The sequence below is a fragment of the Lactuca serriola genome, chromosome 2 (genome assembly GCF_051521515.1).
Source record: "Lactuca serriola cultivar US96UC23 chromosome 2, Lser_US96UC23_V15, whole genome shotgun sequence".
In the NCBI taxonomy this organism is placed as follows: domain Eukaryota; kingdom Viridiplantae; phylum Streptophyta; class Magnoliopsida; order Asterales; family Asteraceae; genus Lactuca; species Lactuca serriola.
Window position 1 is genome coordinate 195,065,532 of NC_136409.1, and position 17,361 is coordinate 195,082,892.

Sequence of the window (17,361 nt, forward strand, 5' to 3'; positions counted from 1 at the left end):
TACGTATAAAATATATATATAAATTCATAAATTAAAAATAATAATAATAATAATAATAATAATAATAATAATAATAATAATAATAACAATAATACATATTTCTAAAAATAAAAATATGATTTAAAATATATAAATACATTTTTTATACGTTTAAAAATATATTTTTAAAATCATAAAAAAAATTAAAAATCACAAAAAATATAATAATAATAATAATAATAATAATGCATATTATTAAATTGTTGCAGTGTGTTACACATTAAGTACTTTATGTTAGGCAATAATAATCAAAATTCATTTCAGCCTAGTGGTTAAGAGCGTTGCATTTGTTGTGGGAGGAGACGTGGGTTTGAATCCCTGCAAGCCCTTTTTGTGCGTTAATTTTTTCTGAAATAAGCAATGCTGACGTGGGTTTGCCACGTCAGCTCCAAGTCAACATCGTTTCCCAGTCAACAAAGGGGTAACTGGCCTTAGAAGGTAAAAGACGGTTAGGGGGCAAAACTGAACATATTTTCCGGTAGTTAAGGCATTAATGCACCAAAAATTTAACTTTGGGCATAACCGGTTTATTTGTGTAAAATTATGGTCTTTTATAGCAAAAACTCTTCATTTAATGAGGTTTTTAGGGTACTCAAGTTGTGATTTCATTGAAGGAAATACCAGTACATATACGGGGGAAGATCCGATAGATTAGAATCTGTTACAACAAATAAGGAAAACTAAAATTATCTATATTTACAATTGACTAATAAATAAAACATATGTAAATATGTGTATATGATGGGTGCTATGTGTTAATAGTTTCTACAATCAAATAAAAGGGAAAACAGTCCATTCAACACACTTATACTTACACATTTTCCTTTTATATTTTATCCATGTAAAAACTTGGGACTTAATGTTGTGCGTCATTTTTGTTGGAGAGACACGAAGACTCTTAAACATTTTATCACACTTGGCTTTCCATATCCACCATAACGTTCCATAACATATGTTGATGAAGGTATTTCTCATTTTCTGGCAATTGTTCCAATTAGCCGCAAAATTAGTAATTTATTATAACGAGGAAAACTGGGGTGTGGATATATCACACCATCTAAGAATCCATTCCCATACCGTTTTTGCATATGGACAGTGAATGGTAATATGCTCAACCGCCTCCTCGTAGTTGTACACTAGATCTCCATTAAATATCCCCATTTTTTTAGTTCAACTCAAGTTGGTATTCAATCCTGGTTTGCTTGCCATATAAAACAAAGTACCTTGATGGGAAAGTTACGTGGAGGTAAGGACAATTATATAATTTGACATTCTTACAACTACTTATTACCCGTTTTTCCAACTTGATTATTCTTAACATATGTGAGAAAACAACAACAACAACAACAACAACAACAATAATAATAATAATAATAATAATAATAATAATAATAATAATAATAACTTTACCATATGGTGCGTGGGGATTTGGCCATTTCGCTGCACATAGGGACACTATACCGCCGGTGAGGTATAGTCGCAATGAAGAACCGCACGATTAAGATATACTACATTTCTCTCCTTTCTTTCCTTCTCCAACGACTACAAATCTTTTGTTTTTTATTTTTCTTAAATGTCAAATTTTTAAATATATATTTTTTTAACTATTTACCACTCTATAAATACAAAACTAATTTTTACCTTCAATCTCACACTATTCTCTTTTTTTTATTTCTTTCATTCATTTTACAACAAAATTGATTCCAACAATCTCATTCCAAAATTGATCGAAGAAAATCTTGTGCTTCTAGTTCAACTAGAAAATATTTTTCCTTTTCCACCACACCAACTAGAAAAATATGTTTCCTTTCGATTCATCGATTTCTGTTTATCATCCCAAATTATACGCTCCTACTTATTACCTCATATAATTTCAATATCAAAATGTTCAATTCTCGATCATGTTTCGCCAATGCAACCAATCCAGTTGTTGTATGTGAAGGATTTTTGCAACTTTTGTAACTTTTGCATTGAAGTTATTCATTAAAATGATCATGTCGAGATCGCTTCACGAATTTGAATTATAAAAAATGGTTATTTCTTGATAAATGGTGATTGGACTAATATCAATAATGTCCCATGTTTTGGCACTAAATTGAGAAAAGCCCTGTATTTAATTTTTCATTTACTGTGACCACGATATTTTCATGGAATTATCGTTTGAAAGATTATACCTGGTCACCAGCAGGTAACCTGTACCATCCGTTCACCACTAAGTTATTCCCTATCCATCACATTTCACGAAGCATCACTACTAAAGGTTTTCATGCATTCGAGAAGGGTTTCACAGTCCCCAATTTCGCAATTTGAAGCTCTGAAATCGTTGGCTAAGTAAAGTGGAGTAGAAAGGTACGTGTATGGAAACAAGAAATTGATGATTATGAGGGTGGTTATCTTCGTCAATAAAGTATGGAGTTCCAAGTTTGGATTAACAAGTTATTATTTTTTTTTATGAAACAAATGGCTTATACTTCTGGAACTAAGAAGCGTAAAGGGCCTAAGCTCCATGAGAAGACATACCTTCCAGAATCTGAATCCGATGATGATGCATTTGACTTTAGCTTCTTGGGTTTTTTTTGAAGAAACTTTCAAAGCCCCCTCAAAACTATGTGATGATCATTTTCTTAACTTATTGTGTGACAAAAACATATTAAGGAGGAGTATTGATGGAATGGTAGATGATGGAGACATTCCTGGTGTCCGACAAAATGAGCATGCCCACTTAGATGAGGACGATGAAGATGTTGGTGTGGAGTATAGGGTGCATGATCCCAATGTTAACTGGAAAGAAACGAGGCCCCGATTAGGATATTGTAATGAATCCCCTGATCAACTTAGGTTTGCTTTAACTAATTATGCAGTCCATGGAAGGTACCAACTTTATTTTGAAAAAAGTGATAGAGTGACGGTATAGCTAAGTGTGGTAGTGGAAGCAGTGATAATAAAAAAAAATGCAATGTCCATTTAGGGTTGCAGATGGATGGAAGTACAATGAAAGGACATTCTAGATTAAGTTTTGTAATGAAATTCATTTGTGTGCTAGGAATTATCATTTTAGTTCCCTAGTTACTAGCAATTGGTTAGCCAAACAGTACCTGAAAGATGTAATCATGAAGCCCAAGATGACATTGCTAGAGATGCAAGCATATGTGCTACAAAGGTTTTCAGTGAGTGTATCTGTTGGGCAATGCCAAAGAGCAAGGCAACTGCAATGAGGATGATAGAAGGGAAGTTAGAAGACCACTATGCCAGGGTTTGGGACTATGCAGCTGCAATTAGGTTGAGTAATCCAGGTACAAGTTGCTTGGTGGGGTTAGAAAGTAATTCGGGGTGTAACTATTTCAAAAAGTTTTATGTTGGCTTCAAGGCTTTCAGAAATGGATGGAACAGAGAATATAGAAGGGTAATAGGACTATATGGTAGTTTCTTAAAGGGGAAGGTTAATGGGATATTTTAACTGCTATTGGGAGGGATGCAGACAACCATGTCTACCCAATAGCATGGGCAGTTGTGAATGTTGAGAATAAGGACAAGTGGACCTGGTTCATTGAGAATTTGGTTGTTGATTTGGATCTTGGTTCTGGCAATGGACTAGTTGTTATCTAAGACCAAGACAAGGTACCACAACATACACTAGTATACCATATATATATATATATATATATATATATATATATATATATATGTTACACTCATTAATATTTACATGTGCTGTGTTTGTTTGTTAATTATAGGGACTTCTACAGGATGTGGCAGACCTACTCCCCCATGTTGAGCATAGACAATGTGCTAGACACATCTTTGCAAACTTTAGGAAGAAACACACAAGATTAGAGCTAAAGAATTTGTTTTGGGAGGCTGCTATGAGCACAGTGGAAGGGACTTTCTTGCTACAATGGATAAGATACAGAAGATTACAGAAATAGGATACAATTATCTTATGGCAAGGAAACCTGAAACTTGGTGCAGAGCATTCTTTTCTCATGGATATGCTTATGAAGCAGTAGAGAATGGGGTGGAAGAATGCTTCAATGGCATGCTCAAAGAAATAAAGAAGAAGCCTCTACTCACAATGGCATGGTCAAGCAAAGGAGGATGTGTCTCTAACCTGTGATGAGGATTTTGATGATCTTTTTACCCATACACCTAATGGTAAACAATCTATGATTCAAGAAAAAGAGGATATTCAGGAACAAGAGAATGGAAATGAGGTGAAGGTGAATGAAAGACATACTTTAAAGGAGTTGTTGTTGTCTAGATATACACATGTTGATGCAGTGGCTGCTATGAAAGAGGTATGTGTTGTTACACTATTTTTGGCTTCCATACTGTAGCTTTACTAACTAACCTGCCATATTGTAGGTTTATGGAGAAGTTGAGGAAAAAGAGATTAAAGAAAGAGAGGCTGAGGAAGAAGAAGTTGAAGAGAGATAGAGAGAAAGAGAATGAGAGAGAGAGAGAGGTTGAGGAAAAAAAAGATTGAAAGCAAAAAGGCTGAGGAAGAAGAAGTTGAAGAGAGAGAGAGAGGTTGAGGAAAAAAAGATTGAAGGCAAAAAGGCTGAGGAAGAAGAAGTTAAAGAGAGAGAGAGAGAGAGAGAGAGAGAGAGAGAGAGAGGTTGAGGAACAAGATATTGAAGAAAGAGAGGTTGAAGAAGAAGAAGTTCAAGGCAGAGAGGTTGAGGAAGAAGAAGTTGAAGGCAGAATGGTTGAGGAAAAAGGAGTGGAAGAGAGAGAGGTTGGAGCAAGAGTGATACCCTTGGGTCATGGTTCTTATAATTTCCATTGGGAGAAAAAGAGGAAACCCTCTGAAAGAATTAGGAACCTGAAGCTCAGTAAAATGATTGAAGATGTTGATGGTGGTGGTTCTTCCAAAACCCCTTGTGTTTTAGATTAAGAATGGGCATTAGTAAATAGGTTGCCCTTTTTGTAAACTTCTAATTTTGGTACACTTGTCTTTTGGTAACAAGCTTCCAATTCATGTCCATAATGTTTGGTAGAATTGGAAGTTTGGTTCTAATTAGGTTACACGGTATGGTAGTGGTTTATGGGAAGCTTCGTAAAGTACATTCCCCTTGTTGGGTTGTTAACTGACATTGATGTATGGGAAGCTTTGTAAACGACATGATATGACTGTTAAGTTATCAATATATATGCCTTGATCACTATATTTTTTGTTACCTTCCACGTTTTGGTTAGCTTGGTAAGTAGGTTAATACATATATATGTGTTAAAGGACTTAATTGTAATTGTTGTCACCTTCCATGATTTGGTTATTTTTATACATATATATGTGTTAAAGGACTTAATACATTGTTATCATTAAGACATAATAAGTTGTTGTTATTGTCATCTCTTACAAAACCAAAATATTACCATACATAACATATGCATCTACTTACTGCCTAACTTGACTAAAATACCCTTCCACCTAAACTACTACTACTACCATTCTACCTGAACCTAAATAATGCCCACAACTTCATAATGCTTTAACCACAACATTGTGAGCCATAAACCCCATCACAATCACCACCACCAAAAGTATGACCATCATAACTAGCTCCACCTTCAACAGGTTTAAAATATCCACTTGAACTGCTTTGTTGTTCTTGGCCTCCTCTGAAAGCTTCAAATCTCCATTCCAAATGCTTTATTGTTCTTAGCCTCCTCCAAATCCATATGGAACCTCCACATAGTTTCCTTGTAGTAAGTGTTTGGCAGGGGTGGATCAAGCCATAAAAAAAATTAGCATTTTTTTTGGAGTCCTGTACAGCAACCACTTCTTCATACTGGTTCAACAACACCACAAAAAGTAGGAAAGTTAATATTACCTGATAGTTTGGACACCCCCTAAATTTCCTCCATGGATTATCGACTGTTTTGGAGATCGAGAATGTCACAGGTTCATCACATTCGCATCTCAAATCTTCAGACCAATGATTCCTTAAGGCCCAATCTCTGTACCCTTGTGTGTGCATGTTGGAGGAGCTTACCATCTTTTTGGTTTGATGTTGGAGAGACGAATCGACCCAAAACCTAGCTAACAACTACCTCCAACGTTCGACTAAGCTATGCAACCTGCCGAAACTGGTGAAACCAGTATTGTACCATTTTGCCATAATTCCATGAAAATATCGTGGTCACAGTAAATGAAAAATTAAATTAAGGGCTTTTTCAAATTTAGTGCAAAAAACATGGGACTTTATTGATATTAGTCCATGGTGATTAGAGGTTTTTTTTAAGGGATATGTGTGTTCCAAATATAATCATTAAGATGTCTTAATGATGCAACACAAATAAGTTAAATTATATGTAGATATTAGAACATTTAAAGAATTCGAACAATATTAGATTGCGATGCAAGAGTAAAGTTTTTCAGAAAGAAAACGACATTCTGATAAGAACTCAAGACTTTGCCTGAGCCCATCAAATATTAGACGAATTCTTTCATCTTACAATTCATTAGTTTTTTCGAGATTTTTTTGGTTATTTTAGGTACTCGACATTTTCGAAATATTTTAATGTTTTACAATTTAAGTGCTCGTGTGCTGTTTTTTTGAAGGATAGTTTTTTAGAATAATTAAAATTGAAGTTTCCTCAAGTCTATCAATCTTTGCTTTGGCATTTTGCGAAATCAAAGAATTTTAAGTATTATCTTCATGTTTGTCCATACACACTGCGTCAATGAATAACTCTATTTTTTATTAAAATTTTATTAAAAGATACTATATTTATAGACAAAGTAAATCTCAATATGTTAAAATAAACAGGGTTGGTTAGCTGATTTTAAAGGGTGGTTAGTTGATTTTAAAGGGCTTGTGTGAAAAATAAAAATACTCTTAAATATAATTTTTTATATAAATAAAGACCATTGATAAATTGAGTATAAAATTAATCAAAACAAAAATTATCACAATAAAATAGGATCTGCAATATACATTTGCTTTTGTCATCGAATTAAACATCTTGGAAAAAGCGAATTCCTACATCCCGCATCCGCTTGATGCCGTTTAAAAAATATCCGCTTGATAAATTATAAATAATAAAATAAGGAGACCAGAAAGAACTTAAAATATAATTTTGGTGGATAATATCTTTAATACAATATCATGCTTCTTAATCAATCCATACGAAATATGTATTTCCGAAAGGGCAACTCAGTTCCGACTGAGTCAACCCAACTAAAATTGTTTGTCTTTTTTTTTTTAGTTCACATAGAATTGAATATACAATATTATTTTCAAATCTTTTAACTCCATTAATTTATTAATTTTAAATTTGCCAATTTTATTCTTTTGTAGACACAATTTAAAACTACATATGTATTATATAATAAATTATTCGATACATAACCAAACTCATAAAGTTAATATTTTCAAACTGCAATCGATACTTTAGAAATATAAAAGCATGCACCCAACACAAACATATAAAACCATATATAAAGCATACAACCAAAGAATATATATAAAACCATATTCCACAAAGATGAGAAATCGTGCATGAAAAATCAATATTGTTCATCTCATTCGCATTTGATACATTTAGTTTCGTCGGGCCGGATACGGTGGAGCTTCTTATTAGAATACAACGGGTCATGCATATGAATATTATATCCCCTAAATCTATAAACGTAGTCTTCAAAATAATTGGTTTTATCATATAAAAAGATTTAATGGCGTTACTTGTTACATGTTTGCATTCTCACTCCTTGTATTGTGAAATTTTAATGTTCAAGAACAAGGACAAATCTATGGATTTCTTGCAACAAACTAAAAACCCAAGAAAAAGGAGTGTATGATAACTTCTTTGAGAGAGTTGATTTCTTCTTTCTTGGATGATGGAGAGCGCAAATTAGAATTTCGATAATGTGGTAATTGATTTTAATAAGTAAATAATGGCCAAAGTAAAACAAAATCAAATTATCAAAGATTTTTCTTATTTATAAAAAAAAAAAAAAAAAAAAAAAAAAAAAAAAAAAAACACTTAAGATAAAAATTGAATGATGTAAATTTGCCCTAAACCAATTTTGCTAATAAACTATAGGGGTGTTCGCGGTGCGGTTTGGTACGGTTTAGAGTTGAAACCGCAAACCGCACCACAAAAGCTCTAAACCGCATTATGCGGTATGGTTTCATGCGGGCGATTTATGCGTTTTGATAAGTTGTTTCAATTTATAACTTTGGTTGTTATTAGTTACATTTAAACACTGCCAAAATTTATTAATTATATTGCATACCATTTAAAATGCATAGATATTGCAAACAAAAAAACCACATAATGTTCTGCTAAGTTGTTATGACTTATGAAATTTGATATCCTAGTCTTTTAAGTCATTAATTATCATATTTAACCATTGTGATATAAAATAAAGTTATTGGACAGTATGAAGTATTTGGTGATTGGAAACTTTGATATATATATATATATATATATATATATATATATATATATATATATATATATATATATGCTAATACGACATGGTGCAGTTTGAACCGCGATTTGGTAACTATAAACTGCAAACCAAACCGCATAGTGCGGTTTGACAAGATTACGAACCGCAAACCGCATCGCAAAAATCTAAACCGCATTATGCGGTGCGGTTTAGTGCGGTGTGGGCGGTTTGTGCGATTTATACATTAACCGTCTCTAATAAAACTAGGATATTAAATAAACTGACCATTATAAATGAATTTTATAAATCATATAATTCTAGATTTGATCTTCAAATTTCGAAATTCTTTTTTGTTTTTTTCCAAAAAAATCTGTGTGTTTATGTGTGAAATGTTTAATGTCAACATTTTTCTATCAAATGATTGGTTTAATACTCTAATATCATATATATTATATAGTTTACATTTACCATGTTTGTTTATCTTTTTATTATATTTGAAATGATTGGTTTAATACTCTAATATCATATATATTATATAGTTTACATCATATATATTATATAGTTTACATTTACCATGTTTGTTTATCTTTTTATTATATTTGAAATGATTGGTTTAATACTCTAATATCATATATATTATATAGTTTACATTTACTATGTTTGTTTATCTTTTTATTATATTTAAGTAAAAAGTAATTTTTTTTTTCAAAACTCCAGAATTATTTATTAGTTTCGAACTTGTTTTTGAAACTGCGGGTCCGAAATTCCAAAATGTATTTTTTTTCAAAAAAAATATTTTTTTAGTCCAGAATGCTCATTCCTTAGTCCTTGACTAAGTGACTATTTTTGCCAAAAACAAATTTTTTTTTATTTTCTTCAAATACACTATGGTTAGATTACTCAATTTCCCAATGAAAAAAAGACTTCCTCGGGTTAATAACCCGACCCATAGCCTAATAATCAGTCGTACTTTTCTTAACCATAACCGGACTCTATATAACAAGGATTTTTAAGAGGCCCAGGCCCAATACATATAAATGTTCAAAATGTTAATTACCATCTTCCCAACACAAATAGCCACTTAAAATGTTGATGAATGCCTTTTTCTAACAAAAAAATTCCATCAAATACTCTTTAAAATCATCAAAATCCCCATATTCCAAACATTTGATAGAAATGTTATACACAAAATGAACCAAACTCCAGTCATCTAACTAACCTTTTTCCTCATCAATAATCTCACTCACTATTTTCATCATCAAGAATCTGAAGAACCCCCAAAGCTGAAGAACCCAGATGCATTCCTCTAACAATTCCACCATAATCACTCTTAATCTTATGGCATAGAACCAAAACAGAGTCCCAAAGTGCTGTTCTTCCCTGCAATTCAAACTCAACAAACTCAGCTTCTTACAATCATTCCAAAATTCAAATCCCATTACTTTTATTTCACATACCTCAAAAGAGAGCTGTGGCTTTTTATCCCAATACAATGCGAAAATTGGAGGGCTTTTTTTGTCAAAAGCCAATACACAACCTCCAGGATGGAGCACAGAGGGTACCCCACAAATCACCCCCAAATACTTCTCAGGAAACCGTTCTTTTGACGGAAGTACCCCTATAAATAAAGGGTTTCTACTAGATTGTGATCCCACATGTGATGTGGGGTCCACGTGAAGCATCCATTTCGGGTGTTCCAAAAAAGCACAAAATAGATACAACAGTAAATGAGAGTCACTAGGAACTTCACTCCATTTTTTCTTATTAAACTTCTCTCCATTTGTTATATACTCATAGTTCTTAACACACGTTCCTACACCAAGCTCTGCAAAATATCAACACATAAAGAATCTATTTTTAATATTATTTCGATTATAAAAAGCTATCAAGATTCAAGAAAAAAAGAAATACTCAAATACCTCGGATTCTTTGTACAGTATAATCCGCCCGTATACTGGTCTGAGGTAACAACCCCTTTGCCCATTCCCCTTTCATCAAAGCAAGAAGCTTTTGGTGTTCTGATATGGCATCTATACAATCTTGTATAACAGGGATTGAAGTGTTCTGTATTTGTTGTAGAAGAGTAGTGCGTAATTGACCAATAAGCCCTTCCTCATCAAGGGTATATGCAGGCTGCCATTCGTTGTTTCTTTCATTTGAAACAGTTGCAGTAGCTCCTGTTGATGAATCACTTCCAATTTTGCTAACTGTGATTGTAATACCGATTTTAGCAGCAGCCTCCATGACTTTTATGTGACTGGTTTCGATTTTTGCAAGAAGGGGATTTAAGAGAACTGAAGAGAACCATTGTCTTAAATGGTCACGCCACTCTTCAATCTGTGGGTAGATGCCTAGGCGGGCAAAAGCGTCAATTGACTCTTCCATGGACATGGGTGGAGGGAGGTCACCTTCACCTTTCTTTGGTGGGGTACTGAACTTTTGAGAACCAGGGGACATGCGTACAGGTCTTAAAGGTGTGCTTCTTGTTGTGCTATTGGAATTAGGGCTAGATATATTGAATCCAGTTGTTGTGGGGGGTGGGGTGGTCATTTTACCAGCTGACATGGAGAATTTTTCATCAAAATCTGCTAAGAATGATTCAAGTTGTTGTTCTGTTGATATTTCTCTGGTGGAAGATGATCGTTTGCTTGACCATGGAGTGGAAACGTGTTGTTCAATGCCAGGTGGCGTCTTCATGTTTGGTGATTGTGAGGGGATGAGATAGACTGATGGTGAAACTGGTGGTTTAGATGGAGTGCTGAAGGAATGCATCTTGTTTGCACTACTAGTGGTTGATTTGTCATTGTTTATACGAGTTTGGTGAAGGGGGACAAGTGTGTTGAAAGGTGATGTGTTAGGTTTAGATTTGGGTGGATCTTTTGATGATTTTGATTCAGTCTGCTCAAACTGTGGCTTGATTCCCATCAGTTTTAGTTGCTGGCTAGTCAGATTTAGCTGCTCTTTGGTGGGATTAGATGGAGATGAAGGTGTAGCAGGTTTTGTTTTCCATAAGGAGATGGCTTTGAGAAGGGCAAATAAGGATCCAATCAAAACCAGAGTCATGATAGCTTCCATTACTTTTAGAAAGATATCTGTGCACAAACAGAAGAGATTTAAGGGGATAACACTTGGAAAGTTTGGAAGAATTTAACAACATGAAATCGAAATGAATGATATTACTCACGAGCAACATCTTGTGTGAGATATCTGAGCTTGGAACTGTCGACGATGTCGTTTTCCCTTGAATAGAACAGAGTAAATAATTTTGTTAGTCGCTCATAGCAAAGATGTAAGTGTTTCAGTATTCAGATCATTTTTTACAATAGATAGAAACAAAACAACCATTTGTTTAAACAATGTTCACCTGAATCCAACTTTTAAAATTACAATCTACGCATCAATTTAGATGTACTAACAATTCTCTATAGAAACAAGCATATACAAAAAACACATATACCGACAAATAAATGATTCATTCAAATACAAGTATACGAAATGCCAGAAACAGACTATAAGCGCAATATTTGTTATATCGAATGCAAGCAGGAAAGAGACATGGAACTTATTGAAATAGTGGAGAGAGCGATGGAGATAGAACTGGGGATATGTATGGTACCTGAGGACGAAGGAGACCAGAGAGAAAGCAGAAGCGGATGCGAGAGTGAGAATGAAGAGGAAAGTAGACTTGGAGGGGCGGAGACTGTTTTTGGTTAGGGCGGCGGAGAGAGCTGGGTTCTGATACACCGCGAACTTTGTAACGGGATTAGATGTGTCTTTTCTTCCTCCTCCCTCCATAGGTAGAAGACTTCCTGTTAATTTGCGATTTGGTGCGATAGGGTTTCTACTATTCCGCCATTGATGAAAGCTTCGAGGTTCAAATAGGGTGCTGCGATGCAAACGTTTTAAATTTGGGTTAAGCAAGTATCAACTAGCAACATCTCCGCAAACCCCAAGAAAACAACGGTACTTTTTTTTCTTCCTGATGGTAAGATTTTTGATACAAGAGATAATATTTAAGGGTTTTTGTTATAGTGACTTATCTAATTTTTATTTTATGTTTTAAAAATATCAATATTGTTTTTTTTGGTTTTTATGGATCCTCAAACTCGAAAATTACTTGTCTCTTATACCTTTTACCCTAAAATTTACACACAATTGCTGGTTATCCATTAAGTTACTGCATAGGTGGACAATGTTGTCCACGTAGATACACAGTTGGCAAGTGACAGATCGGCTTCATTAATACGCTATTTAGAGTGCCCTAGATGAAGACAAGATATTCAAGATCATTTTCAGTTTATAACATTTACTTTTCAGGTCACGAATCCTTAAGAATCGATTAGCTTCTCCTTCGATGGCATACTCATCTAGATCATCATCTGATAACCACATTGTTCTCGCTGCTAGGAATCCTGACAACGACCTGTGCGTTTGTCGTCATCCAAAGTTAAGCGTAGAAATGATGTCGATGTCAGATAAGAATCCAGCTCGTAGATTTCGCAACTGCGTTGACTCTTTGGTAAGCATCATCTTCTTTAAATCTGTTGTCAAGATTGTGGAATTAGGGTTTAGCAAACAATGGGGATAATTTTGAGTTTAGGGTTTACTGTTCTCGATTAAGTGGATAGTGGAACGAGCATCTGGTGTGTGTGACTGAATATTTCGTTGGTATGTTTGTTTGTAGGTGGAGATGGCAGCTGAGAAGTGTAAATACTTCAAGTGGATCGATGATGAGCCGACACCACACTACAAGAATGCTTTCAACAATCTCAAGTATGAGTTGAAACTAATGAAAGACACTAGTTACGCTGCAAGACTAAAGAGAATGGTAGCTTTGCTGGAGAACCTGAATGTTGAAGCCATTGCTGCTAAAAAAATTGTTGATGGTGAGCTAGTCATGGTTGTTGAAGAAAAGAAACAACTGAGGGGTGAGTTGAAGTTCATGAGGTTGAAGTTCAAGATTGCTATGATATTTCTTGTGCTTCTTGTTGTTGTGTTGATGATGCAGAAAGCAAAGGTGGTGGGATAGATATGGTTGGGGCTAAGCGATTGGGTGTAGTTAATGGTTTTTGGTGGTATAAATGCTCTCCTTTTTTGTAAACTTGGGGTTTGGGATATGAAGATCTTCTATGGTTTTTGGTGGGTAGGATATAGATTAGTATATGTATGGATGTAAATGCCCTTGTATGGTAAATGCCCCTGTAATTTAATCAACTTTTGTATGCCCCATGTACTTTTGTATCTAATGGAAACATGCATCTTTATTTTACTATAATTTTGTTCCATTGATTGGTCTTGTTAAGTGCAATTGAATACTGATAAAAGGCATTGGTTATTGTGGACCAAAACAATTGAATATAATACATATCACATGGGTACAACAGACAAGTGAAAGTGATTGAGTTTGTGGACCAATACAGGTAAAAGGCATTGGGTAAAATGAGGACCACACATGGGATCCACATCCGGATTAAAATGACAACATTTTGGGAGGAGTGTACATTTGTGGACCCTTCAACTACAGATTCCTGTATAAGGTAAGATGTCAATATTTGAGATTTACAAATTTGTTTTGCTAAAATGACAACATCATTTCAATATACCTGTGTAGTCTTGGTTATCTTTGGTCTTTTCACCCTGAGCTTAACTGGATTATTTGTTGTGGGGCAAGTAACCTTGTTGTGGCCAGGCATATGACAAGCACTGCACATAATGGGTTTACCCTTTTTTGATACCTTATGCTTCCCTATTTTCTCCGTCACATCTCTCTTCCTTTTTGTTGCAGGTCTTCCAGGCATCCTTCTTCTTTGGGGAGGTAAGGGTGGGGTGAATGATGTCTCTGGCCACATGTTACTACCATTCATAGGCAAGATATTGTTCAAGTATGTTATATTGTAGTTTGCTCTGTAGAAAATAGGATCCATATATGTGTCCACATCCCTATTCAGAAATAAGATTGTAGCAACTGAATGGGCACACCCATATCCATTTAGTTGCCATAACCTACAAGAGCATGTCCTGTTGTCCAGATCCACATCATAATCTTGACCTTTATTTCTTGTCTCAAACTTGTTTAGTCCACTTGGGAGCACTTTCCAGTACCTAGCTTCAATCTTTAAACCATTTAGTAACTGCCTTATTGCAGGTGTTACATCCTTTGTCCATTTCCTGTGTTTTAAGCTAAACATCCTCTCCATGATATATAACCTCAACTCCTCCAACATAGTGATTATTGGTTTCCTTCTGGCCTCAACAATTACTGCATTAAAGCTCTCAGAAATACCATTCTCCACTACAGCACATGCCCTCCCTGCCTCATAAAATGCTCTTCACCAGGTCTTTGGTTCCTTCTCCATCGAGTACTTATGGGCTTCCGGACTTAACCTTTAAATTTTTTGCATGAATTCATTAAAAGATTGTGGTGTTGTTGCATTACAAGCCTTCCAAAAAAAGGTTCTCAAAAATAGCCCCTGCAAACATCTTCTTAAAATTTGCAACAATGTGCCTTGCACATTGTCGATGCTCAACACAAGGAAGCACATCCTTAACTGCCTCCATAAGAACCTTGTGTTGGTCAGACATTAAGGTAAATCCAGTGCCCATACCTAGTTCAAGATCATATCTGAGCAGCTCCATAAACCACATCTAGTTATCCTTATTCTCAACACACACTATTGCCCATGCAACTGGAAATATGTGGTTGTTAGCATCTCTACCCACAGCACACAATAATTACCCATTGCATACACCCTTAAGGAAACATCCATCCATACCTAACACCTTTCTACAACCTTCTAACCAACCAGATTTCACATTAGCAAAACATACGTAGAACTCACTGAAGTAAATCAAACCATCAGGCATGAATTGGACATCCATTTTGACTGTTGAACCTGGATTGCTTCTTCTAATTTCCTCCCCATAAGACTACAATTTTGCATAATGCTCAAAAAGAGTCCCCTCGATAAGATTCATGGCATGTGCCTCTGCTCTTCTGCATTGACTTAAACTAGCTTGTATTCCAAACTTCCTGATGACCTCCAATCTCAATTGTCTAATTGTTAACTTCTGTCTATGCAAAATTTCATTTGTATAATGCTCTCCTATCCAAGAGTATGTGACAATTGATCCTAGTTTGTAGTTTCTAGCACAATTATGCTCAATCTTCAATGACTTGATTTGAAATGACACCTCCTGCCTCATCCATGTAGCCCATAACCTGAATGGGCAAGCTCCTTTGCAACACACCACCAACAACCTTTTACTATCATTCTTCTTGAAGCATAGTTGGTATCCATTTGCCACAGCATAGTTACATAACATATTTTTCAGCTGCTTTGGACTTTCAAATTTCATCCCAAGAACAGGTACTTGCCTCTTCAATTGCATATCAGGGTTGAAAATGGAAAGGATCTCAACATCTTCTTCTTCAACTTCATTGTCACCAGTATCACCTTCTGGAGGACATAACTTACTAAGAAACTTATCCCCAGACGTCTTGTTCAAAGGTACTTTGTCAATGTCAATTACTTCATCTTCAAGACCTACATTGGGATGAGTTTCATCAAGGGCAGTGTTTTCTTCTTTTCTAGGTACACCATCATCTTCAAGGCCACTTTCATTATCTTCACTAACAACCAGATTCATGTCATCATCCCACCATTCCTCCAACCCATTCCCATTATGATCAACATAAACTAAAATTTCCTCGTATTCATACCCGCTATCTATAAACTGGACAAAATCCAAATCATCTACAATGGGACGAATCCGTCTAGATAAAGGGATGTTAGGTAAGCAGTAGTAGACGTTTTGAAACTCTTCCCCGATAGCTCTATCGATAAAATCAAAAAATTCCCTTACATCCATACCTGCCCAATCAACATCAGCGAAGAGGAACTTATTCCCACCAACATACCCAGAAGGACGTCGAACAAATACACCATTCTAGTGTAGATGAACTCTCAGATATACAAGTACGTTATCGTTCTCAGCCATGCAACAGTGAAACAATATTCAAAGAGTAAAATACCTTCGACAGTAGCAGTGTAATCTCAGTAGTGGATACGATGGTAGCAGTGTAATCTCAGTAGTGGATACGATGGTTAAAAACCCTAGTTCAAATCTTCATTCCTCTTCTTATAAAACGACTATGGAAAATGAATTAAGATTATTTACAAGTTTTTTCCACTGTGGAATTACACATTTGGCACAATTACTGATTGACCACCTAAGTCAACGACCACATCAACTTTTTAACCAGCTAAATAAATTACGAAATCAATAAGGGTATAAGAGACAGGTAATTTTCGTGTTTGAGGGTCCATAAAGACCAAAAAAACAATATTGGTCTTTTAAAACCAGAAGTAAAAGTTAGATGGGTTTCTATGACAAAAAACCATGTTTAAAAGGGTAATTTATTTATTGTTTTATACATATTTGGTCATTAATTTTTTCTCGTTCATATTTTTCCATTAAATTTGTTATATTGTATACACTCCGTCCTTATAACCGGTTGTTGAGGGTTTGGCCGGTTTCTAGTGTTCTTTGCACCTCCAGCGAATTTTCGGTTGTCTTCTCTAGGCAAACATGGATTTTTCAACAAAGGTTTTAAGATTTTAAATTTGCATGAGAAGTATGGCATTCAATGAGTTCAGTTTTTGATATGCTATTGTTCTGTGGTGAAGAAACAAAAATCTCTAAAACGAAATTTCAAGATCTAGGTTCAAATCCCGTTATGGAAACCCTCAAGTTCGTGTTCAAACAGATCGAAGGTATGTTTATATGTGTTCATCGTGTGTGTATGTGTTCATCTTCTTCTGTGCTCGAAATTAAAAACCACTAAATCTATTTCAACCTCTGAAAGTGAACTCGGAATCTTGGGTTTCAGGTGGGTTTTGTTTAATCAATTTCTGAAAAAACAA

The 17,361-nt window shown here is 34.9% G+C and overlaps 1 protein-coding gene across 1 annotated transcript; it reads right to left on the reverse strand.

Moving 5' to 3' along the window:
• Positions 1–9,555: 9,555 nt before the first annotated feature.
• LOC145087952 (cytochrome B561, amino-terminal protein) lies at positions 9,556–12,396 on the reverse strand. Its single transcript, XM_079026109.1, has 5 exons — positions 12,054–12,396; positions 11,622–11,677; positions 10,357–11,529; positions 9,895–10,262; positions 9,556–9,817 (listed from the first exon to the last, which is right to left on the reverse strand). The coding sequence occupies exons 1-5, from the start codon at positions 12,230–12,232 to the stop codon at positions 9,677–9,679; spliced, it is 1,917 nt and encodes a 638-aa protein (XP_078882235.1). The 5' UTR covers positions 12,233–12,396; the 3' UTR covers positions 9,556–9,676.
• Positions 12,397–17,361: the final 4,965 nt, after the last annotated feature.

Excerpts from the sequence above, each read along its gene's own strand:
- LOC145087952 (XM_079026109.1), bottom strand. The coding sequence starts at position 12,232 with ATGGAGGGAGGAGGAAGAAAAGACACATCTAATCCCGTTACAAAGTTC. Across the intron at positions 10,263-10,356 it reads TACTGTACAAAGAATCCGAG|AGCTTGGTGTAGGAACGTGT; the intron begins GTATTTGAGTAT and ends GATATTTTGCAG. Across the intron at positions 9,818-9,894 it reads AGCCACAGCTCTCTTTTGAG|GGAAGAACAGCACTTTGGGA; the intron begins GTATGTGAAATA and ends TTTGAATTGCAG.